Source organism: Medicago truncatula, chromosome 5, assembly GCF_003473485.1.
Source record: "Medicago truncatula cultivar Jemalong A17 chromosome 5, MtrunA17r5.0-ANR, whole genome shotgun sequence".
In the NCBI taxonomy this organism is placed as follows: Eukaryota; Viridiplantae; Streptophyta; class Magnoliopsida; order Fabales; family Fabaceae; genus Medicago; species Medicago truncatula.
In genome coordinates this window covers 17,690,975-17,708,545 of record NC_053046.1, presented here as the reverse complement: position 1 = coordinate 17,708,545, position 17,571 = coordinate 17,690,975, and the positions used below count along the sequence as shown (strand labels likewise).

The 17,571-nt window shown below is 31.6% G+C and overlaps 2 protein-coding genes across 2 annotated transcripts; both read right to left on the bottom strand.

Annotated features, from left to right (window-relative positions):
- Positions 1-558: 558 nt before the first annotated feature.
- On the bottom strand, positions 559-2,029 carry LOC11418054 (glutathione S-transferase U9). Its single transcript, XM_003613706.4, has 2 exons — positions 1,684-2,029; positions 559-1,145 (listed from the first exon to the last, which is right to left on the bottom strand). Exons 1-2 carry the CDS (start codon positions 2,005-2,007, stop codon positions 792-794), a joined length of 678 nt encoding a protein of 225 aa, XP_003613754.1. The 5' UTR covers positions 2,008-2,029; the 3' UTR covers positions 559-791.
- A 2,040-nt stretch (positions 2,030-4,069) lies between these two features.
- On the bottom strand, positions 4,070-6,878 carry LOC11417566 (protein FEZ). The gene is made up of 3 exons (XM_003613705.4): positions 6,393-6,878; positions 5,668-5,969; positions 4,070-5,040 (listed from the first exon to the last, which is right to left on the bottom strand). Exons 1-3 carry the CDS (start codon positions 6,571-6,573, stop codon positions 4,348-4,350), a joined length of 1,176 nt encoding a protein of 391 aa, XP_003613753.1. The 5' UTR covers positions 6,574-6,878; the 3' UTR covers positions 4,070-4,347.
- Positions 6,879-17,571: the final 10,693 nt, after the last annotated feature.

The following is a 17,571-nucleotide window of genomic DNA, read 5'->3' as shown; positions in this document are numbered from 1 at the left end:
TTACTGTCTTAGTCTCATTTCAAGGTGAAGGTTTTTTCGTGGCAATTGGAGATACTTCTTGTGTTTTCTGTAATGAGCATCATGAATCGGCTTGTCACTTTTTTGCTAGATGTCATTTTTTAGGTCGGATGTGGTATCATGTGCTTAGGTAGTTGAGGTGGGAGTTTGTTTTACCTCCAGATGTAGTCATCGCTGCATCTTCTTAGTATTATATTAGAATTAGGTGCAGAAAAAAAACGAGGTTGAATTTTTTTAACGTGGAAAATCATTATGTGGTTCTTGTAGAGATCTCATAATGCTCACATTATTTTGGAGCAGAATACATAGGTGTTCTAGTTGGCATTAGCTTGGATTGTCAGCACATAGTGACTATAATATCTAAGACATTTCTGGGAAGAAAGAAAATATTTCTTTATTGCAGCAAACACGATTCAAAGCATGACAAATAAATCATGGTTGTTCTTATAATCAATCAGGACCACGCTATAGCAAATAGATTTTTTTTTTAACCGCAAATTTTATTAATAAAAGTCCATGCACAAGACGACCAGGGACGGGTAAGACAGAAACTACAAGCAACGGACGTCGTACATAAGTGGAACCTCAAAAGAAAATGCATACACCGTACATCTTAAACACCAATAAAAAACAAACCTCCAAAACTAAATCAACTCCAAAATCAAGCTAAAACCCCACAAACCAAAATAGCAAATAGTAAATTACATAAAAATCCAGTTACTTTATTTAGCAGCATAAGGAGAATAAAGTATTAATATTCAGTGCTTCTAAATTCATGTTCCAATAATGCTTTTCAGTTTGGCAACCAACTTCTCATGAGGAGGAAGTGTCTCCTTCACCAGGGGATGTTCCTTCAAGTTATTCACCCAAATGAAAAATTTCGGCATCTTTTCGGGTGTGAAGACCTCTATCTCACAGGCCTCCTGAAATGCTTCGTAGGTGCAAGAAGTCGCAGCTACCACAATGTCGAGGAGTCCTAGTGTTTCGCCGTTGAAGAAGTGGAATTTCTCATTAAAACCTTCCTTGACCCCTTCTTCAAACACCACAAGTATCTCTTCCATCTCTTCTGCAGCTTTCTTTCTCTCTTCTCCCCGTGATTGGAATATGCGGTAGCTACTAGGAATGATCTAAACATTTTCAAAATAAACGTACGTTATGTATCAAACAAGCCGACAGTTTGAGTGGTTAAAACTTAAAACATAGGTTTAAATGTGACAAAACGAGTAAATCCGCTCCGTTTTAATGAGCCAGACGGATTTGAGTCGTAGGTGCGGACCTTAATCCATCATACTTAAGTAATAGGTTAAACTTTCTGGGCTCAACCTATTTTACCTCCCAAAATATTAGAAAGTTACTTAAATTTGGTGTTCTAACAATTATTTTAACGACTAAGGTCTTTTCACTATAGTCATGAATATACTAAAAGCAAGATGATATTTTTAATCTTGTGTCTTCTCTTAATAATTTTAGGAACCAAATTGACTACCAAGAGAAAGTTTTTAGAATTTTGATACATGAGATGAGATATTACAATGACAACTCTTCACTTTTAATGATCAAAATATTTATTTACTCAATAACAAATTATTTGTAAAACACTTTAAGTCGAAAACATCATCGCAAATATAGAAGAAAAGTAGAAAGAAAGTAATGAATGATGTGTACTTTCTGATCAAAGTAGTTGGCCCAAAAACGAACTTTAGCTCTTTGATAAGGATCCTCTGGCAACAATTTGGGACTATGATCCCAAATCTCATCGATGTATTCAAGAATGATTTGTGACTCACAAATTGACCTTCCTTTGTGTAAGAGAATTGGGACCTTTTTATGGACAGGATTGTACTTTAAGAGGGAATCACTTTTGTTTCTCAAATCTTCGTCCACATACTTGTAAGGTATACCCTTCACTTTAAGGGCTAGTTCTACTTTGGTGCAGTAAGAGCTAGCCCAGTTTCCCAACAACACAACTTCACTTGTTTCTTCACCCATTGGATATGAATATGATGACTGTTGTTTGCTAATTATGTGGGTTTTATAGCTTTCATGCGTAAAATTTTTATTTTTTTAATGTCTAGTTGATGATTATTAATTATTTTTTTCTGATATTGGTCCATAGTCAAAGTGAGATAGTAGTATAACATATAACATATCATAATCTTAAGTGAATGCCTTGGTGGAAGATAAATGTAAATACATATATCTATAAATGTTCGTTGAGCTCCAAGATCTTTCTTACATGTATTGGATTAGGTCTTATCCACTAACCCTAAATTTTTATTATAAAAGTAAAATAATATAAATTCATTTTATATGCTGTAGCTTGAGTGATTTGATAAGCTTGAGGGTTGTAAACGAATGGGAGAATGTATTCAACCCTCTTGAACATTTTTAATCTGAAACCTATTTCATGACTTCCTTAGTGATGGGGTCACCAATATTTTTTTAATACAATGAAAAGTGAGAAAAGTAAATTCAAAAGATTGAATTGTTGTTTTTTTTATTTTTTATTCTCAAATAAAACATTTTTCTCTCAAAGAGTTTTATACTTGTACACATCTTGAAGCTAAAAGCATCCTAATCTCCGATGATGCAAGTTTGAATAAAACTTGATAAGAAGACCAGGCGATAAGAAAAGGATGTTTTATATATATGAGTAAATTACAATTCTCTCCCCTCAAAGATGCTTGAATTACACTTTCATCCCCTCTTATGTTAAAATATACGATTCCCTCCCCTCTATCATGTAAATATGTTAGAGTAAATTACACTCCCCTCCCCTCCCCTCAAAGATGCTTGAATTACACTATCTCCCCTCTTATGTTAAAATATACGCTCTCCTCCCCTCTATCATGTAAATATGTTAGAGTAAATTACACTCTCCTCCCCTCAAAGATGCTTGAATTACACTCCCTCCCCTCTTATGTTAAAATATACACTTCCTATCCCCTCTTATGTTAAAATATACACTTCCTATCCCCTCTTATTCAAAACATATTAGAAAATATTTCACTCCACTCCCTTGAGAGAAGCTTGAATTACATTCCCCTCTCCTTTTATGTTAAAATCTACACTTTAGTCCCTCAATTTTTTTTTATTTCTAATAATCTAACAAAAAAATATTCTAACACACTTAAAAGAAAAATAGCATTGCGGGTCCATTTTAATATAATCAAATTTTGAATACATATCTTTCTCTATTTTTTATTCACAATTTCATTAACATATAGTTTTAAACCCTATTATAAAATATGAAAAAACCCAAAATAAAATTAAAATATGTGAAAAATGACTAAAGTCGATTAAGTATGGTTATTTCAAAGTTAATTTTATACTCTAAATTATAAAATTAATAACAAAATATTTAAATTTAATTGTTATTGACATTTAGATTATAAAGAAACGAATTTATATTTTTTAAATGGTGATTCAAAATTAATATATATATTATACAAATATTTATTTATGTTAAAATAGATTAACGTGTAGTCCATATTTAATTATTAAGGGAGGGGGTTGTAATTCAAACATCTTATAGGGGAGGGGAGTGTAAATTTTACTTTTCAGTGGAGGAGAGTGTATATTTTAACATAAGAGAGGAGAGTAGTGTAATTCAAGCATCTTTGAGAGGAAGAAAGTGTAATTTACTCAATATGTTAACTTTTTAAAAAAACATTTTATAATATCCGTAATTTAAAACTGAAAAGTAAACTATCATTTCCTTCCTAAAAAGTAAACCATCCCTTCTTCCTAAATCTTCCGTTCAAACATGTTAATCTCGTGCATGTACTCGTGTTAGTGTTTTCATAGTTTATTATATTTATACAACTATACAACTGAAACTTTAGAGAAAAAAGTTCCCGTCAAAGTTCTATGGTCGTCCGATTGAATTAGTTTTATAAATTTAATAAGAAAAAATGCTGGTAGAAATAATGACTTTTACCAACATTAAAATTGAACTAAGATTCTTTAAGCAAAGTCTTCAGTACGAGCCTTGTTGAACAATGTTGCATCAAATCTGTCCGAAATATAGCTGATACTGTGTAGGGTATTGAATCAATGGTACCATTTTGAAAATCTCCCATTGCAGTCAAATTTCTATTCCATAACATTTGAGTTCACATATTTGCTCAAGTTACAACTTTTTTTTTTCAAAGTACATTAAAATCAACTAAAAAATAAAAATAGAAGTTCTACATGCTAATGTAAAATTGAACACAAATCAAAGTTAAAAAAAGGTCAGAATCACCAGTACTCACTTCCTACTATAGAAGCTAGCTAGAAAAAATAAGTGCTTCTAGATTCTACTTATGTAAAAATAAAAGGTACAAATTAAGTGTAACACTTGGTTGTTGAATAACTAGAGGGAACATCAATAGGACAAAATGAAGTATCCCAAAGCAAATTTGACTTCCATGCATCACCAATATTGAAATTCATCAATTCTTGTTCATCAATACGAGGCACATTCATATTAACATTATAAGGTACCTTAACCAATGCATTATTATCATATTGGTAATTACCAAATGGTAATGAGTAGTCACTAAATTGCTCTTGCAACCCACCATTCATGAAATTTGTAGTTGTAACCTCATCACATGTCTTGCTAAAGTCACCAAGCATTGAGGATGATGATGACATATTCAACAACATTGATGAAACATCCATTGTAGATTTGGAAATAATATCACTATTAGTGTTAGATGTTTCAAGTGGAGATGATGATGAGAATATCAAGCTTGTATTAAGATCTTCATGTAGTAATGGACTAATAATGGATTTATAAGGGGTAACATCTTCATCAAAATTTTGGCTATCATTGTTGTTAGTGTAGAAGTGGTTGGCCAAGGATGTGTTCTTTGTCAATGAGATGTTGCTTGAACAAAATTGGGTGATTTCTTGATTTTTGGTTAGCATATTAGAGGTTCTTGTTTCAGATAGGGAAGAAACCCAAGAGTGAGACAAAGCTCTTTGAGCCGTAGAATTTGTTTTCTTGAATATTCTACAGATAGCCCATGATTCCTGCATGTTAAAAGACAAGTTAAAGATGTCCATAAATTATATTTACAACCACAAACACTTAAAACCGAAGTTTAAAAAAAATAAAAAAAATCATAGACATCATACCGTAAAGATTTTTGTAGCGGTCAATCAATTATAACCGCCAAAATCATTAAATATATTTGACTTTAATCATAACTTTGTTTAAAGTCACATATGGCCAACTATATGATATGTTGACAATGTCAACAAGTTTTTGACACCGCCTCCATCTCACTATAACTTTTTCATTTGAAATATTTATCTCTCTCAAATTATTTATCACTTTAAAATATAAATACAACATTTTTTTTGTTAGCAATACCCTAATTTAATTATTTGGTCAACCTAGCTATTCCACTACTTTCAACTGCTCTAATTAATATAGATATTTTAGGCACACAATTTTTAACTATATATTTCAACATAAACTAATCATTTTCTTAAAAAGATACTTAGAATTAGATGGAATATCATGCAACCTATGGTGACATCACATGAGTTACATTTGACTGTGATTCTCCATAATATCAAGGATCGTAATGTGAGTGCATTGAAAATTATAACTTCGCTAAGATAACAATAAAATTTGGATTAGGTTTTACTCACATTAGCAGGAATGGTTTTCTCTAAGTACTTCTTTGGTGAAAGTGGATCTATGAGAGAAGGTAGCCTGAACTCATGCATCATCCAGTCAGTTTTGATTCCTTTAGCAGCTCTACCTTTGTAAAAGACTAAGGATTTCTTTAGGCCAATGCACTTGGAACCTTCTGAGGAGTAGATAGGTTTATCTGTCCCTGTAGCTTTCCAGAATCCAGCTCCAGTTACCCTATTAGGCCTTGCACTGTTTCTGTATTTTCTGTCTCTTGGACAGTAGAAATACCACTCTTTCTCTCCTGTACTTGCAAACTCTACACACATACAATCATACAAACACATTAGTACTTGTGACAAGTGGAAATTGCTTATGACAAGTCTTTAAGCTTTTTTTAGTTTATTTCGATAAGCTCTCCAGGATAACTTATGAAAACAACTTATGACTTCTTTTGTTGATAAAAGTTAGACATGCAAAACATTAACGTAGCCTGCGAACATCCCAACTAGGTTAGCACCTTAACTATTATCAATCTTCTTTCGTATGCGGCCTATATTGAACCAGTTTTACTTTTGTAATAGAAATATCTTATATACAAGTGTTTATATGATAAGTGTGTATGCTATAAACACTTAATTAAGTTGTTTACCCAAAGAGGCTAAGTTCAGTTTGAAAAAAGTGCTTATAAAGGGTTATGTATGTGAAGAACCAACAAAGATATATATGTGTCTTGTCTTACTTGGAAGATCCCAAGGATCATATTTATAGATATCAAGCTGCTTAATGAGCTCAATTGATAGAGGCCTTTGTTGAACCTTTCTCTTTAGGTAAAACCCAACAAGCTCTTCATCAGTTGGATGAAACCTAAACCCTGGTAAGATAACTTCATCAAGTTTTTCACCATCATTTCTTTCTTCCATATCTAAACCTAAACCTAACTATATTAACCCTATTTTGGAATATTTTTAACCAAAACTAGCAAAGAGAAAAAAAAGACTAAGAAACAAGGTAGAAAAAGTGGAAGATGTTTTCAAAGAGATGGTTGAAAGTTTTGAAAAACAACAACAATAACCCTAGAAGTGCATGAGATATATGTGAAGTTTTTCAAAACTTTGAAGACAATGAAAGGGTTAAGTGAGAGTGAAGTTTTTGAGTTAATTTGAAGTCATTATATGCTTCCTGATAAGGGGTCTGCCACCGAAGGATCAGCCACTTTTTCTGGTGACTTTTAAAGCATTGTGTGTTTTGCGAGGATTGCTTAGATTTGGTTTATGACAACAAGCAAAGGGCAATTGGTCTTAATTAAAAATGAACAATTCCCAAGAAAAATTAATTAATGTCACTTACTATTCAAGTCAATAAGAGATCACTATATTAGAGATTATATTATACGTACATTTTGTTAGCGAAGCTATCCTCACATACAATTTCACAAGATAATTGAAATCTATTTAAGAGGCTAATCTATTACAACAAACGATTTTTCATAAGTACGGTCAAAACCAATCATTTAGATCAAATGTATGCGAGTAGACTCCTAATATCTATCTCTTATGCCACATTATGTATCATAGTACAATATTTTTCTTTTAAATTTTTTTAAGCGTAATGCTTGATCTCCCGAGAAGCATGATCCCGAATTTGTCAGGAACGTGCAATTCTGATTTCTCTCTCATGTTAACATTTCTCTCTCCTCCATGTATTGTGCAAAAGCAAGCATTTTAATTGGTCAATCCTTTATTCTTGATAAATTCTGGACAATTTCTTTCCGTTTAAATAGCACTGCTCTTTTTTTAATGAGTTGGATTTTAGTTTTAGGTTTACTTGAGTTGGGAACGACCTAAGACTCAAAAGGTGTAAAAAATATTTATATATATTACTTACAAATGAAATCTTTACATTGACTACCAAATTCAAATAAAGCTAATATGAGTTGAATCTTTATCAATTGACCAAATCTTTGTGAGCTATCATAGTACAATGTTTTGTTTATAACATATCATAGTACAATACTACTTGCTATTATTTCTAACTTTGTAATATTTCTTTAATGGTGATATGTCCATGAGACTATGACCTTAATGGTAGAATCTCAATAAAATGCCTAATTTGTAGGTTTGGGGATTATGATCATATATTTAATAACCCTTTAAACACATTAATGTCATGAAAGCTTTGGTCTATCCAGTACTACAAGTCAAGACACTAGATCAAAGTTCCATGTAAATTAATAATAATTACATAACATAATGTTTGAAACTTTGAAATAACATTTGGAAACGTGGAAGTGAACCAGATTCCAAAACATAGCTCAAATATATAATTCAACTGCAAATTCCACTGTGACACACTTAGGATTATATTATTGTAGGCCTCTTGGAATCCTAAAATCCAGTTTCTATTCCATTCTCACAGCTTCTATTCTACTGATTTTACCAGGTTTGAATCAGTTGAATAATATTATTAATCTAAAATTTCAAATAAAAACAAGCGAGCGTGTGACCAAAGTCTAATAATATGCTTGAGGGGACCGCTTTGCCCTTTTAGGAACATTATGTCTAAATGTTTACCTTGAAAATGCAATTTAGCTATTTTTTTTACTACTATCAATGTGTCAAACATGAGAGTTAGGTAAAAACTTATTTTCAATGAGGTGTTACATTGTATTTGCCACTTTTTTGTTTGAGTTTTCTTCACCGAGTAGAACAGTAATAAACTCGTGAATTTTGACTTATTTGATAAAAAATAAGAATTAAATATATATTTTTCTGTATGAAGTGAATAAGTTTTGATTTTAGTTCTTAAAAAAATATTTGTATGAATGCACTTTAATTCATCTATAAAGATTTGGCTCCATGCCCGGTATTACGAGTGGAAATAGGTTTTGCAAGGTCTAAGTTTGACCTGTCAAAAAATTTAAGGCATATATTTGACATGCGGTTTGTCATAGCTTATTTTTTAGCCATAACTTTGCATGATTTGTCATGTTAGCTTATTGGTTTACGGTGTTTGGTTGTCATAGTAGCTCGATCTAGTGTTCTAGATCACCGTCACTGCCTGTGGTTAATGTTTTGGGGGTTCCTCGGCAGTGGCAGCTGTTTTGTTGTTCTAAGGTCGCCGTCAACGGCACAAATGGTGTTCTTTTGGGTTCACCATAGCTCTCTCAAACCCTTTTGAGTGAGATCCATCGGATCCGGTTTCGTGTTACAGATCCAGTTTCAAATCCAATTTGTACTCCAACACTTCTTTTGAATAATTTGGGGTTGTGCTTTAATTTGTTTCAATGCTTCATGATTGAATTGAGACTGTATGGCTAGAAATGGTTATGTACTCAATGTGATTTCATTCACTATGTTTGAGTTGGAATGTGGAGCTCGAAAGAGTCGTTAAGCTTGATGTTATTCGTTGTAAGGAGTTGATGGTACGTGGTCCTTCTTCTGTGTTTACGGACAATCCATTCACGGAACTTTAGACCTTTGTTTAGTTTGAGGATAAAATAGAGGCAATTCCACTTGTGTTGTTTTAATTTTTTGTATTACCCGTTTGGGTCAACCTACACTTTTATGTCGATTTTTTGGGTTAGGTTTATGTCCCCAAATTTTTTTTTATATATTTTTCCCATTTTATTTAATAATATATATTTTTGCCTGTAACAAAATTATATTTAAATAGGTACTTTAATTTATGTTTAATTATATTAGAGAGCTAATATATCAATTAGATTAAAATATTTTTTATACATAATGACTTTTCCGAGAATTTGACTATAAGTATGATATAATATTTCAATTTTAATTTACAATAATATATTTAAATATACAATAGTAACGTAGACTAACAACAAGATTAAATCATTGACCCCTTTAAAAAAACTTTATATTAACAAATTAAAAAAAATCAATTTGAAGTACAATATTTAATTTGATATAATAAGGGTTTTGTTAACGAGTGCTCTTGAGTATTGTTTAAGCATTTTAAATCAAGTAATTATTCTTTAAAAATATCAAATTTTTCAATTTCCAATACACTTTATTACACAAATTTCATAAAAAGTTATCATTTAAAGTCATTAACCAGTGCCTCGGTTAACATTTCTCATATATTATAATAGTAAATTAAATTATTTATACCGGCTTCATATGCCTTAAGGTTTCCATCATAGCCCATAAGACTTGACATTTTAAGTTAAATTAATAGATCTGACTGCAGTTGTTTTACCAATTAAAGAGAGTCGGTCCTAAGATTTTGAATGTCTTGGATGAATTGTGGCATAATTAATTAAAAGTCTTTCTTTTTTCATTTTTTTTTTACAAAAGATTCATTTATAATAAGACGATAACCTTCGTGTTTGATTTGTTTTTGTTTTTTTGTTTGTCTTGGGAAGGTGAGGATGGGTGTGGTTTTGTTCCGACTTCAATGACTCTGTTTTAAAATCTTTTATCTGGTTTTTATTGGATTCAGGATATGGGTTCTAAATTTCTGTTGTTCATCGGTGCATGGATTTGTCACATGATGTTACTCGAAAGGGCTATACATGTTGTGGTTTCTTCATGCCCCGTCAGTGTACTGTGTTGGAGTTTCGTCGTTTGTTCATCATTCGATCTGGACAACGATTTGATTGGGTCAGCCCAAAAGGGCATTTATGACTTGATATTCAGAGAGTTGTTGGAACTTGAATCATTTCTGTGTTGGCAGATGATTCATACACCTATTTAGATGTTCTAAACATTTTGCTCTGCATATTTTTTGTAATTTAGTTTCGCGTCCACATGTGAATGTGCTGGATTTTCCGTGATAGTTGGTGTTTTGAGTTTGCTTTTTATCCTTTAGGGTTGTTTAAAAAAAAAAAAGTTACAATGGAAAAGGATGAACACATAAGTTTGTACATGTTAATTGTCCAAGTTAATAATTCACCTGTCCCAACAAAAGAAAATCACTGACAAATTAAAGTTCACAGCCACTAGAAGAACCTCTTGCTCCACTATATATATTTGTGTGTTTGTTCAAATCTTATGTCTAAAAATTTGTGACCATTCAAGAAAAATCCCTACAAATAGTATTACACGATTTGTTCAGTTCAATTAATCGACTAGTTAGTTGTTGCTAGCAAGGCAATGAAACAACTCTTTTTTCCTTGACTTATGCTTTACACACCTAGCAATAAACTTTTAAAACAGTAAAAAGGTATGGAATATAATTAATGTAATTCCTTACGATCAAGTTTTATAACTTTCGTAGAGAGTTTCATAATAAATGAAGGAATGAAATACTGTTCTTAGCAATTTATCCCAAGCGTCATTAACTATTCATTGCTTAATCTTCTATGCATTTACACTTAATGATGAAGATATCCACTGTGATTCATCTTCTCTAAGAAACATTAAATGATACCTCTAATTTGGTTTGTCCTACATCTTTGTATATTGTTGTAAAATGTTTGCTCCTAAACTTTTTTGTTGGCCATGAAGGAGAGTTTCACTAGATTAGATCATCACATTAGATACAATCTCAATTCTCTCATCCAATACTATACTTTATGTCACATTTGACGCATCATATTATCTCTTTCTCAAGTGAGACTTTTTGCGTCCTTAGTCCAACACGAAGAATCTCTTCTGCTCCCTCGAGTTGGATCATCACATTAATCTAAAAGTACCCAGAAAAATGAGTTGAACATCATACATTCGTACAAAATCATTGGATTATGAGTTCTATCATTTATATGTTGCTCAATCTTAACACTTCCATCAAATGTGAGACTTTAACTCACACTTAATATATCACAGCCTTTTCATTTTTTAAGATCGTGAGGTTGTTTTGTTAAAAAAAAAAAAATCACAAGCTTGCCAATTAACTTGTTCAAAACCACACATTTGCACTTATTAAACATTCATTTATGATCAAATTTGAGAGTTTACACCTTTAAACCAAAGTACTAAGTTAACGCAGTAATATGAGTTGAGGTACCAAAAGAATTTTATATAAGAGAAAAACACAAAAAATGGAGTTGAATTGTGTTGATTTTTCTGAAAATCTTTTTTTAAGTGTTTAAAACAAAACATGCAAGATAATCATTGAGAAAGAGAAAATAACACAAGCAATTATCCTAGTTCATCCTACAATTCGATGTTGGTCCAATCTCCTTGCACTTTCAAAAAATTTTCCACTATAATCATAAAATATTACAATTACTTAGACACACAAATATAAGATTTCTTTGCCTCACACAAGAGGACTTCCACTACTAAAAAATCAAAAATTAGTGAGGGAAAACATAAAATCTCTCTCTAATTCCGTCACTAAATTTTGCGATCAAGGAATTTTTGAGGAATTTCATTTTTTCCGTCACTAATTTCCCTCGCTGATTTTTCTTTTTCTAGTAGTATTCTACAATCAGAGTTTACAAATAAGTTTGATTGTGTTTAGACTTTGACACTCAAAGAGTGGTAAACTATCTTAAAACTCAAGAAACCCCCAACACTTAAGAAATTTTAAGATTAAAAGTTTGTAAAAAAACCTTAGAGACCCTGTACCAAATGCATTCCTTTGTGTCCAGATCTTGGTGTTTCAAAACCAATAAGTTGACTTCAAAGTCATAATTTAATTATATAAACTTAGACACTTGAATACACATTAGAGTATCTAATTGTTCTTTCATACTTCAACAAAACTTTAGAGACCTTATTTTAAAATCCATTTTAGTTCAACAGTTTTTAGTTAAGCCAAATAGTCATGTTTCATCGATGAGTTAGGATTCTCCTTCAAGACCACATACCTAATTAATACTTTTATCTAGATTTTCTCCAATTTTTTTGCTTTGCCAAATATGTCTACTGGTTGGATAACAAGTACCGTACAATTGATTAATTGTAAATTTTGAGCAAGTCAATGACAAACTTGGGACTCAAAAGTCAGTGAAAGCTCCATTCACCCTAAAATCAAGCCCTCGGTTTGAACCATTATTGACCTTGGGTTTGCTACCCAAGCGTGTAACAAAAGTTTAAAACATAGTCAAACTCTAAAAACCCACAAATATATGCCTCTTTCTACGTGCAACACACCGTCACCACCAACCCTATCAATAAGGGGCCAAACTCCAATTTCTAAAGTTTCATGAATAACTTCAACAAATTAATGCTAACAACGAGTTGCCTCATGGCCTCATTTAAACATGTTACAAAAATGAAGGCACCTTAAACTAATAATAAATTGGTTTGTCATGTGTTTCTCGTCACTTTGTCGAGAGATAGTCATAGAGAGGGGAAGTGGACTTCACGAAAAAATATTAATTAGAAAAGAAAAGAAAAAACGTAGTTTTACTAGTCTCTTCAGCCCATGTTAGTTTCATGTTTTTAATACAAATTGTAATGTTGTTTACATTGACTTTTTGTTTAAAAAAAGTCAATCAAATCAAATCAAAAACACAAATAAATGTTTAACTAGTGTGATTGCATATAGGAGTGTATCGGTTTCGTTTGGATCGGTTTTTATCAACAAAAAAAAAATCCTAGAAATGAAATCTTCATTGGATCAGTTTGGTTCGGGATTTACTGTTTTTCAAAAAAGAAACCAAACCAAACTAGCTGTTTGGTTCGGTTTGGATCAATTCAGTTGATTGGTTTGTTTAAAAAAAAAAAAAAAATCATATTTTCACAAATTTGTATATCATACATGCAACATATTCAAATATTTTATGGAACTTAGTTTCCATGTTCACGGTTTTTTCAAACCAAGAGATGGATGATCCTAGTGACGGTGAGGAACGATGGGTTAGGTGTGGTTGACGGCTAGTGTTCTTTTTTAGTAGAAATGATATAGAGTGTGAGTGGTGAGATGAGATGAGGATGAGATGAAGTGAATGAATTAAGGAGTATTTTATGTTGGGCTTTAATTTTGAGCTTAATAATAAATGTTTGTGCGAGGAGGGTAATATTAGTAAAATGGGAAGTGGGTTAGCATCGGTTTGGTTCATCTATTCTTTGGATCTCAAATTTAAAAACCAAGAACTAAATCCAACTAGTTCGGTTTAGGTTGGTTCGGTTCAGCTTTGAACCAAACCAAAAAAGATTGGATACTTTTGCGGTTTAGTTTGGTTTGGATTTTTGGTTTCATCAGTTTTGTCTGAACCGCTTACACCCCTGAGTGCAGAAGTCTGAACAAATTACAACTATTATAGGTAGTAATAGTATGGTTATCACATCATAACGCGTAAAAATTAAATAAACTATTTATTATAATTCTTTGATCCATGAGCAAACTTCACAAGCATCTCAAGCCTCTAGCCTTTTTGCCAGAGTTTCTAATTGAATGCTCAGAAGTTTGTTACTAGCAAGTATATCATCCTCAGTGTTTAGATATATCATACATTTCTTCCTTGGGGCAGCCTCCTCCTTAGTGTGTACACGATATTCATTCAGAGACATATTTTCAATTAGTTCTCTTACGTCATCAGTTGTCTTGATTTTCATAGTTCCTCTTGCATATGCATCCAGTAACATCCGAGTGGTTGACTTTAATCCTATGGTGAAGGCCTGCTTGTTATCCGTTTTTGAAAACTTGTGACCGGGACACCTCTTCAACAAAAGTTTGAACCTTTCCCATGCGTCCTATAATACTTCTCCATCTTGTTGCTTGAAGCTGGAGAATATAATACCTTTCCCATGCATCATATAATACTTCTCCATGCGTAATATGCGTTAAATTTTTTTGAACAAAAATAAAATAAATTGAAAATAAAATAACAAAAATTTAATTTGAGAAAAATTAAATAACAGTTACAAATAAGTAATTTAAATTGCTTAGTGAAAAATATCAACAATCTCCGACAACGGCACCAAAAATTTGATGGTCGGATTTATGCAAGTGTACCAAATCGTTTACCAAGTAATAAAGCAGGGGCGGATGGTAGTACAAGGGAGGGGTAGCCCTTGCTACCCCAAAAAAAAATATTTTTCTTAGCGAGTAGGTATATTTTTATATTTAGCTACCCCTAATAATATATATTTAGCTACCCCAAGTTTAATTTTAGATGAAATAATTTTTTCTATCTTTATTTAACTTCCGGTCGAACTTCAAATTATTTGATAATGTTGTATAAGAATCGAAAGATTAACACCCAAAAGAGATAAATAATAAATAATAACAATATTTCGTTTATTTAACAAATAAAGTAATACAATTGTAGGCCCACACGCTCTCAGCCCACCAGCACCACACACTTTATAGCTATGTTTGTATTGGTTTGATACTTCCCGTCTCAATAACAACAATAAAGAAACCTTTTTCAACAATAAAAATGATCAAGACAATAGTCATAGACAAATTAAATGTACAATGAGTTTCTTGCAAATAACCTATTTATTTACATTTGAAAAGACTAAGATTTGTTAATTTTAGTCCTTAATTTTTTGTTAGAGATTAAATTCAAGACTAAAAACACTTTTTTTTTATAAATTTTTTTTAAAAATCAAAGACAAAAATTGAATAATTTTTTTAACCCTAAATTATAATTTATAGGACTAAAAATATATTTTATTCTTAAATTTAATATGTTTGTTTTTAAAAAAAATCTTCTTTATAATTGGCCCATGCATAAATTTTTTGCGAGCTTCGCCGCTGTAATAAAGTGTAAGTAGAGTATTGATGGACGAAATTGGCAAGTAAACCAAATCGTAAGAAGTAATAAAGTAGTAAGTTTATTGTTCTCCACAGGGATTGTCGTTCAACTTGAGAATTAATGAAACTTATTTTAAAAGGTGAAAGTAAACTTTGAACAAGATTAGGTTTGTAATTTAGATAATTAACGGTGATTAGGGAATCCTTTGAATCTTCCCTTAGTCTTTGTTGGAATTAAACTTTAAGAAACAAACAACTATGCGCGTTGCCTACTTATGATTTAATGATACCAATGGATAAAACTCACATGAAGCTTCTCACAACAACTATGTCTCGGGCTAACCTAGGTTATGTACTGCGTTGTCTAAAGAAGGGAGCAGTAACGGCCAAATTTCAAAATTCACAATTGAGAGTTTTAAAATTGTTGTATAAATTGCTTTTATTCTCAATTGAATTTATAGAGGCTAAAACAAGGTTCATGAAGCAAGGTATTCTTTCCAAAAAGGTTTTAGATGAAAATGAATGAGCTTGAAACAAGTTGATTCATGAAAAACTGAATTCTGGACGTTGGTAATCGATTACACATATTCCCTCCGGTCACATATATAAGCAAAAAATTATTTTTTAGGTTCATTGAATACATAATGTATTTGGTCTATATATACCAAATACATTAAATATTGAATGAATCTAAAAAATACTTTTTTGCTTATATATGTGATCGAAAGGGAGTAAGTGGTAATCGATTACACACTTCTAACGTTCATATTTTTGAATTTTTATACAGTGGTAATCGATTACAACTATTTGGTAATCGATTACCAGAAGTTTCTGCCAGACACGGTATTCTATTACACGAATCTGGTAATCTGTTCCAACAGTATAAAATTCAGTTTTTTTTTTCTTAAATTAAAAGGTTTGCTTCATACAAACTAATTAATTTAACCTAAAAAATATTTTGTAAAAAGTTTAGACATGATTTATGAGCATTCTAAGTTATCTTAGATGTGTAGAATTGATAAATTAAAATATGAGAGCCATACATACAAAATTTATAACTTTAAGTAGTCTACTCTCTATCTTCATCATCCATCTTTCGGTGGGATTTAATATGGGAAAGGATCGTTGTTTCCCACCATGGGAAAGTAGATTTAGACCATTAGATTAACTAAAGAACATATTTTTATCATAGTCCTTCAGTATTAAATCTAACGCCCACCCTCTACAAACCCATCTCCCTCTCCTTCTCCCTCTTCGTCCTTACCCCACCGCACATTCATCTTAGAACTTTCACGAATTTTATTTTTTTTGAATCAGAACTTACATGAATTTTATTATTCAGAAAAAATATATTTTTAATTTAAAATAGAAAACTCAATTAGATTAAATTAGGATTCTTAGAACTCATCAAATTCTAAATCTAGCCCAAAAACTTGAGAAAACGGGGATCTGTTGTTTCAAACTTCCAACCCACAATGAAATTGGAAAGAAAGAGCATTCATTGTCAATAATATTATAGAAGAATTTTCTTACTTTCATTCTTTCCTTGATTTTTGCCGACAAAAACTTCCCCATCTTAAAGCTTTGCGATGCGCGTTCCTGGATTTTTTTAACACATTTTGCTTGTAATGAAAAATAATATTTGCATGACTTTCCTTTAATTTGGTCTCTTCTAAGAATCGTAAAAAGCGTGACTAAAAAAAATAAGAATTGGAAAAAGCTTTAGTCTTTTTCAAAACTTTGATTGCTTTTCATTTGTTTATAGATTCAACTCCTTCTTTAGTGAAATCACCAAAAAGGGGAGTTCAACAATCGTTTGGGAGATGTGACTGGCCAAAGATTGTGATGAAGGTTAATTAGATTTGAATTAGGAGACTAAATCAGAAGAGGGGAGTTTTATTCATAAGAATCAAACATATTTTGTATTAAAAAGAAATAAAAGAATCAAACATGTTAATATGATTTGAATCAGCATATTAAATCAGAAGAGAAAGCAGTGTGATGACTGATGATGGTGGGTGAGTGCATGAGTGGGAGGATGGAGGAGAGAGAATGATAATGGATGATATGGTGTGGGTAGACTATCATAAAATATGTGTTCCTCTTGAATCTGATCGTCAAAAAAAACTTTCTCATGGTGGGAAACAACTATCCTTTCCCATACTAAATCTCACCCCATCGTGAGCCTCTAATGCTTTTTCTTCATTTTGTGATGAGATGTTGTTATCATCAAAACTCAGCCAAGTCAGGAAGATACCTTCTTCACAAAACATAGACTTCTTAGTTGGTTCATCCCCTAGTAG